Source organism: Hippocampus comes, unplaced genomic scaffold (assembly GCF_001891065.2).
Source record: "Hippocampus comes isolate QL1 unplaced genomic scaffold, H_comes_QL1_v1.1 scaffold99, whole genome shotgun sequence".
In the NCBI taxonomy this organism is placed as follows: Eukaryota; Metazoa; Chordata; class Actinopteri; order Syngnathiformes; family Syngnathidae; genus Hippocampus; species Hippocampus comes.
In genome coordinates this window covers 397-17,910 of record NW_017805134.1, presented here as the reverse complement: position 1 = coordinate 17,910, position 17,514 = coordinate 397, and the positions used below count along the sequence as shown (strand labels likewise).

The 17,514-nt window shown below is 43.9% G+C and overlaps 2 protein-coding genes across 5 annotated transcripts; both read left to right on the top strand.

Moving 5' to 3' along the window:
* Nucleotides 1-7,702: 7,702 nt before the first annotated feature.
* On the top strand, nucleotides 7,703-10,080 carry LOC109513823 (DELTA-stichotoxin-Hmg2b). Of its 2 annotated transcripts, none has more exons than XM_019866514.1 (3): nucleotides 7,703-7,838; nucleotides 7,965-8,070; nucleotides 9,387-10,080. In XM_019866514.1, exons 2-3 carry the CDS (start codon nucleotides 7,970-7,972, stop codon nucleotides 9,814-9,816), a joined length of 531 nt encoding a protein of 176 aa, XP_019722073.1. In that variant the 5' UTR covers nucleotides 7,703-7,838; nucleotides 7,965-7,969; the 3' UTR covers nucleotides 9,817-10,080. The 2 variants fall into 2 exon arrangements, with proteins under 2 accessions (XP_019722073.1, XP_019722074.1); XM_019866515.1 differs by having other exon boundaries at nucleotides 7,718-7,838; nucleotides 7,947-8,070.
* A 1,978-nt stretch (nucleotides 10,081-12,058) lies between these two features.
* On the top strand, nucleotides 12,059-16,515 carry apnl (actinoporin-like protein). 3 transcript variants are annotated; one of them, XM_019866512.1, is made up of 3 exons: nucleotides 12,059-12,310; nucleotides 14,961-15,069; nucleotides 15,945-16,515. In XM_019866512.1, the coding sequence occupies exons 2-3, from the start codon at nucleotides 14,966-14,968 to the stop codon at nucleotides 16,378-16,380; spliced, it is 540 nt and encodes a 179-aa protein (XP_019722071.1). In that variant the 5' UTR covers nucleotides 12,059-12,310; nucleotides 14,961-14,965; the 3' UTR covers nucleotides 16,381-16,515. The 3 variants fall into 3 exon arrangements, with proteins under 3 accessions (XP_019722071.1, XP_019722070.1, XP_019722072.1); XM_019866511.1 differs by lacking the exon at nucleotides 12,059-12,310 and adding an exon at nucleotides 14,248-14,498; XM_019866513.1 differs by lacking the exon at nucleotides 12,059-12,310 and adding an exon at nucleotides 14,642-14,838.
* The last annotated feature ends 999 nt before the right edge of the window (nucleotides 16,516-17,514 follow it).

Below are 17,514 nucleotides of genomic sequence, written 5' to 3'. Positions count from 1 at the left end.
TGTGCGGTTGTTGGCGTTTGGATCAATGCTCCCAGCCAGCACTTTTGCTGTCCAATTAATCAAAATCGCACTTCAAGATTGTTGATGTATCTTAAGGGGGGAAAAAAAAATGAGGCCTTGCTATGTTGCGGTTGCGTGGGAAAGACATTGATTTTAGATTCTGATCAATTTTTGGATTTTGTTTGAATGCGGGCAGTACGGTGGGCTGACTGGTTAGCGCATCGGTCTCACAGTGCGGAGGTGCGGGGTTCGATTCTGGCGGCTCCGGCCTCCATGTATGGATTTTGCATGTTCTCCCCCTGCCTGCGTGGGTTTTCTCCGGGTACTTTGGTTTCCTCCCACATTCCCAAAACATGTATGGCAGGATAAGAGAACACTCAAAATTGTCCCTTAATGCAGTCGGCCGTGAGTGTTGATTTTTATGGATTTGTTTGATTAGAATTTTTACTTACTATATTATTGTATTTATTTGTAGTAGTTTTGGACACTTTTGTGATTTTTTGGATTTATCTGTTGGATTTTTGTACACTATTTGATCTTGTTTATTTGGAGGATGGTTTTTTTTCTGTTTTTAATCATTTATTTGATTCTTATTTCATCCTCTTTATATAAGTTGCACATTTACGCCAGGGTGGTTGGGTCAACAGAATTTTGGAGGAAAAGTAAAAAATAGCACTTTAAAATCAGTCTAATAACAACTGAAACATAATTTTACCTGGTTATGGTTACCATGACAAACGGGGGCGGAGCTAGTGTGCTATGACGAGGGGGTCATCTGCTACAACCAGCTGCAAATTAAAAGAAAGCCCCCCTAGACACAGTAAAAAACATCAACGGCATTTTCGCTCATGGGCGCAGCAATTCATCACCAAGCCGCCGAATTCCACCTTGTCAATTTGTGTGTGGATCTGTGCAGGTGGCGCATGCAGCGGACACGTTTCCAAACACAGATACCAAAAGTGCTCGGCTTACCTTTTGAGTGTAACGGGATATTCTGGCAGTCGCTTGACGATGACGCATTTTCTCCCAGTTCGTATGGTGTTAATTAGCCCAACTGTTACATCACAGTGTGTCCCATTTCGGAACGGCTCATTGACAGACAGATTTTCGCAAATGGGCAGATCACGAAAGATTTTCTAACGACATACTTGACGGGTGCGCCAGCCCTCCAGACACCCGAGTGTTTGTTTACAAGCTATTAAAAAGTCAATTTGCCTGACTAAGGGACACCTTTCCAAATGTCACTGACTTTTGTCACCAGAACAGGGATGAAAGCACACAACCAGCTGAGCTCATCGCTTCGTGATTGAATGGAGATGGAGTAGCCGGAACACTTTATTGGGGGGGATCTTCCACCTGTATTAAAAACAACCATGTAAGAGATCGGGGGGGGGGGGGTTTCGTGTTTTGAGTCCATCTAACATCAGTCGAGAAAAAAAAAGTGATAGGAAAGCAGGATGTTATTCTGCGGGTGACAAATGAGCTTGGCGGGAAGGCAGCAAAGCAAACAGATTGACTTTATCAAAGGTGAAAAAGAGGAAGAAAATAACCATGGAAACACTTAAGAGCAGCCATCCATTGCAGCGGGTGCTGTTAAACTGTCAAGTGGTGATAAAGGCAATGTTTTGGGGAGGGGGGGGGCGGGGGTCGAGGGTTTGGAGGGTATTTACCGCGCGCGCCCAGGCTCGCCTAAAAATAAGATGGTAGAGATCGCTGGCAAGTCAAGCGAAGTCACGTTACATCTTAGGGTGGGGGATGGGGGGTGGCAGTGTAAATCCATGACCGTGCCACGGCGCGTCCATCCAGCCCGTCACTCCGGATTCATCAACAGTCAGTGGCAAAATGTCACACATTGCATCGCCTCACCCTGGGCGGCGCTCGTTTAATTGCGCCGGCCCGGCGAACTGACTTTGCTGGGCCCAGCTTGAGGTCGTGCACATGTGTGTGTCGTAAGGGTGGGGGATGGGGGGTGATGACGGCCAGCAACAAGACAAGAAAGCAATAAAACTGATAAATGACGGCAAGACTCACAGAGACGATGACCCTCTCCTACCTCCCCAGGCCCCCCACCTGTCTCACCCCTCTGAGCATGCCTCCATCTACTCTCCAGAGGAGGCCCTTGATTGAGCACTCGTCCGTTTACAGACCGGCGGTCCCCGACGGTTTTGCGATCAATGGGATTATGTTTCTGAGAAAGTAGCGCGGGCCGCAGGGTGGAGCTGGGCTGGCCTTGGAGGGGGGGAAAAACAAACAAGAATAGTGTAGGAAAAGTAAAGTGTGATGTCACAATCCACACCATGGCGACCAGGGGCGGAGCCAGGCGGCTAGTGCTCATCTGCAGGCAAGGTAAAAAAAAAGGTCGGGGGGGTAATTAAAACAGATTGCATTTTCCTTCGTGGAGGCAGCACTTCATCCCCAGAGTGCACGAATAAATTCATGTGCAGATCTGTGCATATGGCGCATGCAGCAGGCACAATTGATCCCCCTAGGGAGAATGCCGGTGTTTATCATTGCATGAATGCAAGGATGAGGGCCGTGTTTGTGTGTCAGGGGATATGCAAATCATCCCCACATTTGCATGCAGACATGCTATAAACCATAGCTGGAAACACACACACACACACACACACACACACACACACACACACACACACACTGTTTTTTTTTTTTTTTCTTTCTGACAGAATTGTATCTTGCAGCCATAAGAGTGCATCGCATGTTCACGCCAGTTAATTAGCAGAAAATGCAAGGAGGGAAGCAGATTGTTTGGTCGAGAGACGCCGCGCTCCTTTTCTCCGCTGTTTTTTTTTTCAGATGGGTAAAGAGCCTTTTTTGTGTATCGGCGCGCACCAATAATCAGAAATCAATGCGGTCTCCCGTTCTAATAAAGTGCTGACGCGAGGGTCGCACGCAGGCTGCCCGGTCGGCTCGGCGCTCACAGGAAAGACGGCGCGGGGGGGGGGTGCGCGCTTACTTGAACAATGAAAATGTGAATGTATAGCGCATACATTTGCATATCTCGAAGCTTCAAACCTCTTCTGGTTTTGTCGACCACACTTGATCGCACTCAGCGAAGAAAGTGGAAACATTGTGCTGTAAAACTCAACTTTTAGGGTTACTTCTTAACAGTGGGATGCAAAAGGGTGGGCTGGGGGCTAATGGTCCCTTGCATCCACCTGAGGGGAGTAGAACACTTTTTGAGATCGAGTGTGAGTGCCACGACTTATTTGAGTACTCGCCGATACTGACCACTGATACTTGATCGTGAAAATATATACCATATCTATGCAATTTTTATCCACATACTGTACAAAAGAGGCCCGGGTCAAATTTGAAAAAAAAAAAAATATATATATATATATATATATATTGTTCACATTGCATCAAAAAATCAGATGCATGCCCCACCCCGCTAAAAAATAGCTGAAATATAGCCATTGAATGACAGACTGAACAAAAATTTTTGTAGCAAAAAAACATAGTTTCTTTGTCTAATCCTAATCTTTACGTTGAGATTAAATTATAAATTTAAATAAATCACCCATCCACTGAAAATATGTATGTGTGGTGCATACGTTTGCATAATTCAGCCATCAAACACATCGGCTTCAAAAAAAAAATTGGCCCAAGCGCTATTTTAGACACACGCAGTTTCCACAGATGGAGGAACGGCAGAGAAAGAGTGGCGCTTGCTAATTGCAAGCCGCGAGACAGTTTGGCTTGTTTTGACTTGACATTGTCTTCTTTTTGTTCTCCTTTTTTTTTTTTTCTTTTGCTTTGTTTTGTTTTTTTTGGTCACACAAATTCATTCGTGCATTGCACAATATTGATTTGGCTCAGGCGGAGGATGACGGCGGGTATTAATCCGTTCAAATCATCTCCCAGGCGTGCCTTTTATTCCCGCTCTCACCTCTGGCGCGTCACCCCGCGTGTATTTTAGCTGCCGCTAATTTGAGCGGGCGGATGCGCCGGCATGCTCTGTCAACTTAAAGCCCCCCCGCCCCTCACTACCCCTGCCAGCCCTCTCGCCTTCTTCAGCCCATGCCCTCTTCAAAGCGCACAAACACACCACGCAGGCCGATTAGTGTCAAGGACTTTGACTAAACATTGCACATGCAGATTTAAAGCCACGTGTCGGGATGCACTTTCAAGGGATATTTTCACAGGTTTCTCCTCTTCCCTCCTTGATCCGACCCCCCCCCCCCATCCCCTTCTCATTTCAATGTAATCCCCCACCGTCGTACCCCCACTAATGGATGTAATATTTACACTTAAACCATAATCGTTTAAACATTCATTTACAAGGCCATATTTGGCGCTTGCTGGCCCTGACAGCCTATTCATCACCAAGTAAACGTGGAGAACCTTGCGCCCCCCCCCCCGGCCCCCCTACAGCAATCAATCAATACGCTCGTCTCCTGGCAAACCATCATCCCAGATTAATCACTGTGAAGTTTGCATGATGCCCCCCCACCCCACCTCAGATTTATACCTCCCTTGTTATGTGTGTGTGTGTGTGTGTGTGTATATGTGGGGGGGGGGCATTCTAGCAAGCACAGCAACTGGATGGGACACGTCATTAGGTACACTTCAATCACATGCGTAGTCCCTTTTCGTGTGGTCACCCACATATTCGAAACATTTGTGCAAACACACCCGAGAGTCTGCAGGATTCCTGCTGTGAGGTGAAACACACGTCAACAAGGGCAAGGCGTGTCCCTGCCGCTTAATAAACCGCCCAAGAAGGTGACATAAAATGCCGCAGACCTCAATTAAATAATTTAAATGAAAAAAATAATAATCATCAATCGTAAGATTGATCAACCCAGCCGTTGGGGAGCAGTGCCCTCCCCTGGGGGTGCACTGTTCCCCAGTGCCGGTCCCAAGCCCGGAGAAATGGGGAGGGTTGCGTCAGGAATGGCATCCGGCGTAAAACTTTTGCCAAGACGACCATGCGAGTTGGTAGGACGGTTTACAGGGGCGGATGGAAATTACTGACTCGCTGTGGCGACCCCTGAATAGGGACGTGCCGAAAGGAGAAGAAGAGGAAGAATCGTAAGATTGATCGAAGTAGAAAGGAAAAGAAATCAATCAATCAATATTTAAATCACAATTATTATTTAATTGGAGTTGCTCTTTGTAAAAATGTTGTGTACAGTAACTAAATAAAAAAAGAAAACAATTTTAATAAGACAAAAAAAATTTAAAGATAGAAAAAGGAGCCTATGCAACACCTGTCCACTAGGTGGCACCATATTGTTCTGCTCACAGTCAGACAAGTGTCTTCTAACCTTGCCCAGGTTCGACTTTACACCTGGCTATTTTAGATTAGATAACCATTTAAATATATAACACCCCCCCACCCCCCAAAAAAACATTTAGATTTATACAATCTTTTTTTTTGTCCTTCACAGGAATATTTGATCACCTTGGCTCACTGATAATCCTTAATTAATAATTCCTGCTTGTCATTTGAATGGTTTCTCTTAATCTCCATCTTGAATTCAGCAGCACGCGTGCAGCTTCACCACATCGTTTGGATTAAAGGAAAAAAAAAGAGAAAAGCCAACAGCTTTGCTTGTTTTAAAAAGGAAAGGGGGCGGGGGGGCTCAAAACGTGATTCCGCCATTGCGGTAATTGAATATGATGAATGCATGAATCGTGTCTACAGATTGTTGATATTTTGTCCTTTTGTGTCACCCTGCCTCTCAAAGATATTGACGTGAGAGCGAAAACAGGGAATGGGTTGTTGTTTTTCCAATTTATTATGCCAAATGAAATTTGCCTAGCAACAACTGACATCACAAACGTCATTGACTCTTGATTCTGATTTCATTCCCATGAAACGAGCTCTACCTCCCATGTAAAAAGATGCTTTTAGTTTTGCATTTCAACTTTTTTTTTCTAAAATGAAAACCATTTACATTTCTTTGTTGTCACAACTTTACAACTTCATTCGTGCTAAAATTCGAGCTTTTTCCACACGGAAATGCGTCTTTTCTCTCAGAACATTTTCACTCTGATATTCAGACTTTATTACTGATGCGAAACTGATTTTTTTTTTTTCATGTTGTTTTGAATTCTCATAGCCATTTGTTGAGACAAGATGACAAGAAGTCTGTCAGCGACTTTTCTTTGGCTTAAATTGTAAAAAAAAAAAAAAAAAAGCACAAGCTAACACAAAGAGCACTCTTTCGACTTCTTTTGATTTTGTTTTCCGGATGAATGTGGTCTCACCCCTTTGCTCCCATTTTGTTTCACAATATGATGAATGTTGTCGCTGGATATAATGAAGGCAAGGCTACTTCGCCTCACGATTAACCCTTTCAGGGATAGCGGGTACTACAGTGGACCGCTTATCATGTTACCATCTTACAGGGTGCATGAAAGGATGAATGCCATTTTCTGCCAAGGTAACTGGCTAAGCATCACATGGAATGCTTTAAATACACATACAAAGTTTGTCTCATGCAAATGCAGCATTTTTGTTTTAAATAATATGCATGTCTATTTTTTTTTCTTCTTTTTGCAGTCTTTTATGACCATCTGCTGACTTGAAGCATCGAAGATGAAGACTTCCCAACAGCTGGCGTCACGTCACATATACAAGTGAAGCACATCTCAAAGCGTGGGGGGGGGGGTGGAAAACATAATTGGGAAGTAGCTCTCGTCTTATACCCGAGTACAGTACACGCTTTTGTGTGTGTGTGTGTGTGTGTGTGTGTGTGTGTGTGTGTGTGTGTGTGTGTGTGTGGTCCCTCCAGGCGAAGCATGCAGCTCGCCAAGAATATTCTCAAGGAGTGGTGAAATGTGGGATGGGCTTTCCCAAGCGAACTCTCACCTGCAGCCCCACATACGCCGTTGTGCAATAATGCCGGTGGTTTGTTTGCGCTGGTTGCTCATCACAATCCGAAACCTTCCAGAGAGACGTCTGCGACTTGTCCCATTTAGATGAAGAGCATGTTAATCAATTTAAATAGTCAAACATTTGCTTAAATTTTTTTTTTTTTTTAAAACACCCTGGAGGATCACATGGAAAGAAGTCCCATGTCATGTTTATTAGGTGGGATCGAATGGGAAATAGAAAGAGTCCCATCACAAATGTCGGCTCAGTGTCACAAAAGGACTTTTTTTGGTGGCTTATATTTGATTGTATTGGGCAAAACAAATTACAAACATTTTTTTTTTCATTTTCCTATCATATCGTGTATCGACAAAATGTATCCGTCATTATTATGTCTTGTAATTGACTTTTTTTCCTCATCAGGATTTGAGCCAAAACCGACTTTGCCCAGGAATTCTGCCTAGCAACAAGTGGCAAAGTAAACATGCAACCCTTCTTATTGAACAGATGCGGTGCTTGACATGACAACGATGATATCACGGCAATTTTAATATTGCCATTATCGTTTCATCCCAACTTGACAAGGGGCACAATAGATTGTGCCCTGACAAATTCTGCCTAGCAACAAGTGACCGAGGAAACGCGTGACCGGACCAGAGGGGAAAAACATCAATTCTGGTTGCAATTGTACGCACATGTTATTTCAGTTGTTATTTTTTTAACAGTAGTAATTTACTATCATTTGTTATATGCAAAATTACGATTCAATCATTCATATTTAATTCAGTATGTTTCTTCTGCAACTCTTCAGGGTGTGGCTGAAATGGACCTTTTTTTTGTTCCTCTGAGCACAGTGAACACGCCTGCACTTGTGTCAGGAAAGTCGACTCCCCGCCTCCTCCTGCTCCTCTTCGTCGTTCTTGCTCAGGTCAGGGGAAAACACAAGAAGACACTGCCCCGCCTCACACAAGCCGGCAGATTCGCCCCAAAACAGGTAGAGAGGATTTTCACATCACTAAAAAAAATTGCTCACTTTGTAGTAGTTTGCTGATTTTACGCACTGTTTCGAATTTTGGGTTATGTCGAACGTGGGATGACATAGTGAGTGAATGTTTTGCAGCCACCATGCAGACGGCAGAGGCCCTGTCAGCCACCCTGAGCACCAACAGGAACTGCTCGTTCGAAATCACCAACGTGAGCTCCATCTACTGCCTCACCAACCCCAAGTGAGTTGCAATGAACCGCTCTGCCGGCTTTTGGCAATTTTGTGGGGACAATTTGGTGGAACTTTGAAGCTGGGAAAAAAATAGCCCATCAGCAACTTGGGGGTGGCTCTGTGTCCCAATACTTCTGTCCATATTATGTACATAGCGTACACTGTAGAGGTGATGCATATGTTTTATTTTATGATTCTTTACTTTAGTATTTATTCATACTTTCCTCATTTCCTAATTTAGTTTATTTATTATTATGATTATTTTTTTCGATTTTTATGCCCCTCATGCTTCAAATTTCCCGACATTTTTATGAACTGTGACGATTATAATTTATGGGCATATTATCGATGATCTGTTTATCGTAATTTTTTTTTTTTTTAATCACCTCCCTGCCTCCAATTTTGAATTTTGTATTTATGTAAAAAAATGTTTACAGTATGCTAAAAGTACATATGGTGTGTGTGTGTGTGTGTGTGTGTGTGTGACAGTGACATCACTCTGCAGGATGCACCTATCCATCATGCGGCGACACACGCACACTGCCTCATTGCACATCGCAGGCAGGTACACTCAGTGTTGCTTAGATGTGTGCACGCCATCGATCAGCATCAGGCAGCTCTATCTCTCCCTCTCTCACACACACACACACACACACACACACACACACACACACACACACACACACACACACACACACACACACACACTAAACCTTCCCACTAAACCTGCTGAGAGTGCATTGTGTTACACTGTGTCATGTCAATCGTGTTCCTGTCCTTTGTATGCCGTATAATGCAGCAAAGCCCTCTGCCCCGGCAATGGTCCGATATTTTGTAACAGTTACCGTCTAGTGCTTCCTGGGCCCGCCAGTCGGTAAGTGTTGAGGCATTTTGACCCTGTCAGGCCACCGTAGTTGTAGTCACGTCATAAGCCGTAGAAAGTCCAAATTGCCATTTGTCACGCACCGCTAAATCATATTTAATCCAAACCTTGCTCAGTGAACTGCCGTGACAAAAACGCTTTGAAAACTGAAACGTATCGTCCGGCATCCACGGCAATCACACCGTCACTTTTTCCCCTAGCACGAGACCAAGGTAAGTAAGCAATGCAATTTTACATTTTTTTTAAGCTAGGTCAGAATTTGATTTCAAGTGCAAAGTTTTCTCATGTATCATTCAAAAGTCGACTGATTGGCTTAACTTGGACTCCTGCCACCCCTCCATGTCCTTGATCTGCTCCGCGATGCGGTGGAGTTGTCAAGGGGACGTTCAAATGTAAACTTGCCATTGTTGTTAAAAGGCTGTCTTGTCGTTTGTGCGCGGCAGGGTGTACATGTCGAGCGGCTTCTGCCACCACCCGCCGCAGCCCACCATCCGCAGCATGCACACCGAGCTGTGCTCCTTCACCAAAGACGACCACACGGCCACCGGCGCCGTGGGCCTGCTGACCTACGACCTCTTCCACATGCAGAACCGCGTGTGCTCGCACCGCATGGCCGTCATGTTCTCGGTGCCCTACGACCACAACTTGTACAAGAACCGGCTAGCGGTGGGCATATTCCAGGCGACGCGCGCCTGCGACAAGGCGCTGTACGAGCAAATGTACGACGGCAAGGATGTGAGCGGCTTCAATCGGGCCGACGCCAGCGGCTCCGGGCTGGTGTACGGCAACAGCCAGGTGGATGTGAGGGCCACCATGTCCACTGTGGGCAAGGCCATCGTGAAAGTGGAGTTTTATGATCAGTTGACTCGCTAGTTAGCTTTTCACTTGCTTCAGACGTCAAAATGGGGTTGGCCTTCGATTGGTTGGGATTTGAAAACGCAGTAAAACACGGACTACCATTTTAGATCAATTACAATTACTGAGTTGTCGGACCACCAAATTATTTGACTTGCCAGGGAATGAAAAGTGTCCAAAAAGTGCAAAAAATGAAAGCGTGCATGGCCGGCGTGCCGGCTCGCTACTTCGTATTGTGCCTTCAATGTTATTTGATTGATATAATAAAGCACTCACGTCTAATTGTTTGTTTGTTGCTGGTTTCATTATGGCTCATTATTTCACTCCAGCGAGCAGCAACTAAGATTGGATCTGGGTGGCTGTGGATACGGTTGTTCAGTCTCATTTAAAACCTTAATTTGAAACCAGCATCCGAGTTTGATATCCTAGTTTAAGACCTTCAATCCAATTTAAAACCGTAATTTGAAATCCTAACCCTCGTGGAAAATCCTAATTCAAGACACTAAACCCTAGTTTTAAAACCCACGTTGAAACCTGAATCCTATTTTGAAACCCTAATTTGACAAACTAACCCCAATGTAGAACCCAAATGTGAAACTCGAATTTGAAACACTAACTGCAATTTAAAACCCCAATTTGCAACCCGAATGCTAATTTGAAACCCTATTTTGAATCCCTAGGTTGAAACCCTGATTTGAAACCACTTCCCCAGTATAAAGCCCTACCTTGAAAGCCTAATTTAAAACCCAAAATTGGAATCCTAATCCTAGTTGAAACTCCTGATTTAAGACACAAAACCGTGTTTGAAATCCTAATTTGAAATCCTAACCCTTATCCAAAAGCGTCATTGGAAACACCTACCCTAGTTCAAAACCCTCCTTTGAGACCCCAATCCTAGTTCAAAACCCTAATTAGAAACCCAAGCCCTAATTTAAAACCCAAATTTGAAACCCTAATCCTTGCTCAAAATCCTACCTTGAAACCCTAATCCAAGTTGAAAACCCTGCTTTGAAATGTGTGTGAGCATTAAGCTAGCGGATTTCCCTCAGTCGAAACGAATGCGTTTTGGTTGAATACCCACCATGTGATTCTCTTGGTTTTATGATCACTTTTTAAATGAACTTCAAACTGGGAGTTTCCGCTTGGAGCAAGCCTGTGGCCAAACAGTTGCTTGCTGTTAAACATCACATGGAGAAATCCATCGTTGCCGTTGTTGTTCTTGGCAGGTTGGGGAAGGGAGCCCCAAGCAAGTCCCGATCTGTATGTGGAATGCGAGGCTCGTATGCTTTTGTGACAATTTTCCATTCCAACAAGGGTGAATGTAAATGTCAAACTAGTGTTTGTGTAATCTGAAGGGCGTTCTCTGACCAGATTCTCACATACAAGTCACATTTTTCCCCCAAAAAAGTTTTTCTGACACACAAAAAAAAAAAAAATCTCCGGAACCCATCATCCCATTTTCACTATTCTTTCTTTCAGTAACACTGAAATAAATACATTAAAAATCAAAGTTGAAAGCTCATCTATGAAATGACAACGAAGAAAGCAAACCAAATTTTTGCTTTAATTATGGTTATACTCTTTCAGTTAGTTATCTTTTGTTTTTTTCAACATTCTTTTTTAAATTTTATTTCATTTCACCCCAAAAAAATAAAATGCTTTTTTTTTAATTTCTGTAGGTTGGCATCAGTTGAGAACCACTGCTCCAGGTCAGTGTTTCTCCCCACCCTTTATTGAGCTAAGGCACATTTTTGACAAAATCTCACGCCACACCACCAAACAAAAATAGAAGAGACGTGGCAGTAAAACAGGCCAAAATTCAGGTGTGAGACAGGACAAAAGACGAGCTGAATATCGTTTGTGGTCGAACCAAATTTGAGATTGTAGAAATAAGTCTTAACGTCAAGAATTAAACACTTCTACAAAGGGAGCCTAATTTCCATGGGGCCTGGAGCCACCAACCCACTGACCAGACCAGACCTGAACGTTGTAAGCGTAAGGCTCAGGATGTAGTCGGTAAGTGATAAATGGATCTTTTTCTTGCAGGACACGCCACAGTGGTTAGGAATGACAGATCTCGATGATTTACTAGCAAGTCTTTGTTATGTAGCCCCAGCAGAATTCCAGCACCAAAGCCCCGCCCCCAGACATGGGTCCCGACTCGCCCCCGGTTGCTTTTCTTGCACAATGACAACTCAGGCACCAATTCAGGACACAATAAGCCTGCAGGTGGGGTGGATTTTGTTCCTATTTGCTCACAGTAAATACGCGCCGCAGACTTGGGTGTGGCTCAGGTGCAAATGTATTTGCTGTCTTTCCATGGTTAACGGGGGAGGGGGGGATCTGGATAACCAACTGACTGAAGACTGACGCACTGTTTGAAGGGTGGAAACGTTCTTCATGAAAAGGGTGTTGTCCTAAGGAAAAAAAAAAGGAACTCCTCCTCTGCTACTTTTCCTCTTTTCCCCCCCCCACTTTGGAACTTGAGAGCGCCTACAGGTCGTTGAAGCAGGTAAGACGCTTTGTCTTTGAGAGATTTTACGGATACTTATTGGCCTATGTTCATGAAAGTTAAGATGCAAGACTGATGAAGCGTTTCGGGTGCATTTGTACGGCCAACATTTAAAAAAAAAAAATTTTTTTTAGCCACCGTGCCTGCTAACCCTCGTGGAAAATCCTAATTCAAGACACTAAACCCTAGTTTTAAAACCCACGTTGAAACCTGAATCCTATTTTGAAACCCTAATTTGACAAACTAACCCCAATGTAGAACCCAAATGTGAAACTCGAATTTGAAACACTAACTGCAATTTAAAACCCCAATTTGCAACCCGAATGCTAATTTGAAACCCTATTTTGAATCCCTAGGTTGAAACCCTGATTTGAAACCACTTCCCCAGTATAAAGCCCTACCTTGAAAGCCTAATTTAAAACCCAAAATTGGAATCCTAATCCTAGTTGAAACTCCTGATTTAAGACACAAAACCGTGTTTGAAATCCTAATTTGAAATCCTAACCCTTATCCAAAAGCGTCATTGGAAACACCTACCCTAGTTCAAAACCCTCCTTTGAGACCCCAATCCTAGTTCAAAACCCTAATTAGAAACCCAAGCCCTAATTTAAAACCCAAATTTGAAACCCTAATCCTTGCTCAAAATCCTACCTTGAAACCCTAATCCAAGTTGAAAACCCTGCTTTGAAATGTGTGTGAGCATTAAGCTAGCGGATTTCCCTCAGTCGAAACGAATGCGTTTTGGTTGAATACCCACCATGTGATTCTCTTGGTTTTATGATCACTTTTTAAATGAACTTCAAACTGGGAGTTTCCGCTTGGAGCAAGCCTGTGGCCAAACAGTTGCTTGCTGTTAAACATCACATGGAGAAATCCATCGTTGCCGTTGTTGTTCTTGGCAGGTTGGGGAAGGGAGCCCCAAGCAAGTCCCGATCTGTATGTGGAATGCGAGGCTCGTATGCTTTTGTGACAATTTTCCATTCCAACAAGGGTGAATGTAAATGTCAAACTAGTGTTTGTGTAATCTGAAGGGCGTTCTCTGACCAGATTCTCACATACAAGTCACATTTTTCCCCCAAAAAAGTTTTTCTGACACACAAAAAAAAAAAAAATCTCCGGAACCCATCATCCCATTTTCACTATTCTTTCTTTCAGTAACACTGAAATAAATACATTAAAAATCAAAGTTGAAAGCTCATCTATGAAATGACAACGAAGAAAGCAAACCAAATTTTTGCTTTAATTATGGTTATACTCTTTCAGTTAGTTATCTTTTGTTTTTTTCAACATTCTTTTTTAAATTTTATTTCATTTCACCCCAAAAAAATAAAATGCTTTTTTTTTAATTTCTGTAGGTTGGCATCAGTTGAGAACCACTGCTCCAGGTCAGTGTTTCTCCCCACCCTTTATTGAGCTAAGGCACATTTTTGACAAAATCTCACGCCACACCACCAAACAAAAATAGAAGAGACGTGGCAGTAAAACAGGCCAAAATTCAGGTGTGAGACAGGACAAAAGACGAGCTGAATATCGTTTGTGGTCGAACCAAATTTGAGATTGTAGAAATAAGTCTTAACGTCAAGAATTAAACACTTCTACAAAGGGAGCCTAATTTCCATGGGGCCTGGAGCCACCAACCCACTGACCAGACCAGACCTGAACGTTGTAAGCGTAAGGCTCAGGATGTAGTCGGTAAGTGATAAATGGATCTTTTTCTTGCAGGACACGCCACAGTGGTTAGGAATGACAGATCTCGATGATTTACTAGCAAGTCTTTGTTATGTAGCCCCAGCAGAATTCCAGCACCAAAGCCCCGCCCCCAGACATGGGTCCCGACTCGCCCCCGGTTGCTTTTCTTGCACAATGACAACTCAGGCACCAATTCAGGACACAATAAGCCTGCAGGTGGGGTGGATTTTGTTCCTATTTGCTCACAGTAAATACGCGCCGCAGACTTGGGTGTGGCTCAGGTGCAAATGTATTTGCTGTCTTTCCATGGTTAACGGGGGAGGGGGGGATCTGGATAACCAACTGACTGAAGACTGACGCACTGTTTGAAGGGTGGAAACGTTCTTCATGAAAAGGGTGTTGTCCTAAGGAAAAAAAAAAGGAACTCCTCCTCTGCTACTTTTCCTCTTTTCCCCCCCCCACTTTGGAACTTGAGAGCGCCTACAGGTCGTTGAAGCAGGTAAGACGCTTTGTCTTTGAGAGATTTTACGGATACTTATTGGCCTATGTTCATGAAAGTTAAGATGCAAGACTGATGAAGCGTTTCGGGTGCATTTGTACGGCCAACATTTAAAAAAAAAAAATTTTTTTTAGCCACCGTGCCTGACATTATTGGCTGTAATTGAAAAGGTACGCTCGCTAATTAGGCCGCTGACAGTCAGACCAAAGCGGTTCTCAAAGCTGCACTTCACACATCTCATTACCCGGGCCCGAATCCATCATTTATAAGCGCAGCTGCTCTACCTGTGGCCTCGGAAGGTCAGTGGAATGCCAAGCAGAGCAATGTAGGCAGAGGAGAGGTCAGGACGATGTTTTTCGGTGGAATCATTTCGGATGATTGGGGTGAAGGAGACAGAGGAGCGTTCATTTCAGTCTCCCATTTTCTTTTCTTTTCTTTACTCTTCCCGACTCGCCGCCACAGTCGACATGACGGAATCCGCCGAAGCCGTGGCCGCCGACGTGACGAGCAGGAGGAGCGTGACCATCGAGATCACTAATTTGACCAACAACTACTGCCTCATTAACCCCAAGTAAGGACTGGAAGTGCCATGAGACACCACATACTGAGATGCAACGTCAAAACTCTCATTTCGGCCTTTGCAAAGGTCATTCATTTGTAACGTGTACTGGCAATCGACAAAATAGCAGATCTTTTTTTCAGAATGTGTTCTATATTGATTATATTTTTGGATTATTTGGAGTTATATACATTTACATATATATTTACGATAACCGTTTTTTGTCATTTCAGTATTTAAAAAAAAAAAATCAAAATGTAGATGTATATGGTGGTGCCTTGAGGTTTAAGTTTAAGTTATTCTGCGCTGACGCTCAAAAATCAGCCATCCAGCGGCTTGCCTCTCGAAAAACTTGAAAGTCTGGTCACTCGTATCTCGAGGCACAACTGTATCAAGAAATACATCTCAGAACACATCAAATATTAAGGAATCGGCGTCAAATGATTGGGTTTGAATTCTTATTTCCATTCACCGTAGATTGCAGAGAACATTGCAATAACGATTTTAAGTGTCTTGGCATTTCAATTATTTTTGTTTGTTATTGCACAATATATTTTTTTTTAAATCTGTTTTAAGAAGAAATCTGCTTTCAATGATGTACATTTGTATTATTTGTAGTTCATATCTATTTATTTGAGACGCAAAATGATATCCGATTGAAATTCTTATGAATTCCATTCTTTTCAAGAGGCAGAGGATAAAGCCATCTTGAGCCTCGCAAGCTAGTTGAGGGCGAATCAACCGTGCCTCTGCTGGTTGTAATCAAGTAGTGCACTGAATTTTGCCAAAGCCGCTCGGGAACTCCCCCCCCCCCCCATACACCCACACACAAAGTCAACTGATATCTAAAGGATCAATTAATCGATTAATGGATGGCCCATCGACAGGGTGCACCTGGAGAACGGCGAGGTGTACAACCCGCCTCAGCCCACGGTGCGCCCCTTGAAGACGGAGGTGTGCACCTTCACCAAGAGCAGCAGCAAGGCCACGGGCAGCGTGGGCGTCTTCACCTACGACCTTTTCGAGAGGTCTCAGAAAGATTACATCGAGACGCTGGCCATCATGTTCTCCGTGCCGTGGGACTACAACCTGTACAAGAACTGGTACGCTGTGGGCATCTACAAGAAAGGCCGCGAGTGCAACAAGGACCTGTTCAAGGAGATGTACAACGAGAAGAAGCAGCTGGAGCACGGCTTTGTGCGCGAGCACGCCACGGGCACGGGGATCAACTACGTGGGCAACTACCTGGATGTCAAAGCCACCATGGGCCCGCTGGGCAAAGCCATCATGAAGGTGGAGCTGTGGGATAAGCTGTTCGCATAGCTGGGCTAGCAAGCGATTGAGGCGGGCGCCGTCTTCAAGCTTTCTTCTTGAACCCCGTGTATTGTGTCTGACGTGTGCCTGTGTACCGCGGCCTTTTTTCCCCCTTCAATAAACCTTCTTAAGATCACAGTTGAATGCGTTTGCACATCCTGGTGGCAATCCCGCCTTCCTTTATTCAAAAGCTGACGCCTTGTTCAATAGCGCCGCGTTTCAACGACGACATCTTTAGAAACGGAAATGAAAGAACGACTCACCGGCAAGACGAGGGCAGATTGCCGAAGAAAAGATGGTGCGCGTATTTACCTTGACACTCTACCCGCATGAGCAAAATATCTTTTTTTCTTTTTTTCGTTTAAGCGGTTTGTCTGTTGATTGACTGTTTGCGAAAAAAAAAAAAACCAGATTAAAATTCATGTATGCAAAATGGCCTTTTTGATGGCGGCGAACATGTGTGTTTTTGCGGCATATCCGGCAAGAACACTTTGAAGTGAGCTTGTTCTTCCAGCTCACACACGCAATGCAACAGCCGACATGTCCCTCATACCCGCACAAAACATGCAAACCAGGATGTGCTGATGAATATTCGGCGACAGCGAGTTAAGCAATGCGCACAAAAAAAAAACAAAAACAAATGCCGGGTTGTTTTCCGAACCCAATGGCAAAGAATTATGAGGAGAATGGGCTAGTTTTTCCCAAGTTTGGGAAAATCGTCTTGATCCAGAATCAGAGAAGCTTGAGTTGTCATTGTACCACCCGTTTTTTGCGATGAAAACAAAAACATAAGAGAGGAGGAGGAGGGGGTGGGGCAAAAAAACCCATACTGGGCCTCTCTAGGCACTAGGGGGTGGGGGGGGGGGACTTTGCAAACAAGGAAACATTAATACAAAACACACTGACTAGCACATAGCGGCTGACTATACATGGTCATGTTTGTCGGTAAAAAACGCCAAACAATACATGGTCATTTTTTTCGGGCTAAAAACGCCTGACTAAAAATAGATGGTTGTTTTTTTCCGCTAAAAACGCCTTACTATACATGGTCGTTTTTTCTGCTAAAAACGCCTTACTATACTATGTAGTTTTTTTCGTGCCAAAAACGGCATACTATACTATGTCGTTTTTTTCGTGCCAAAA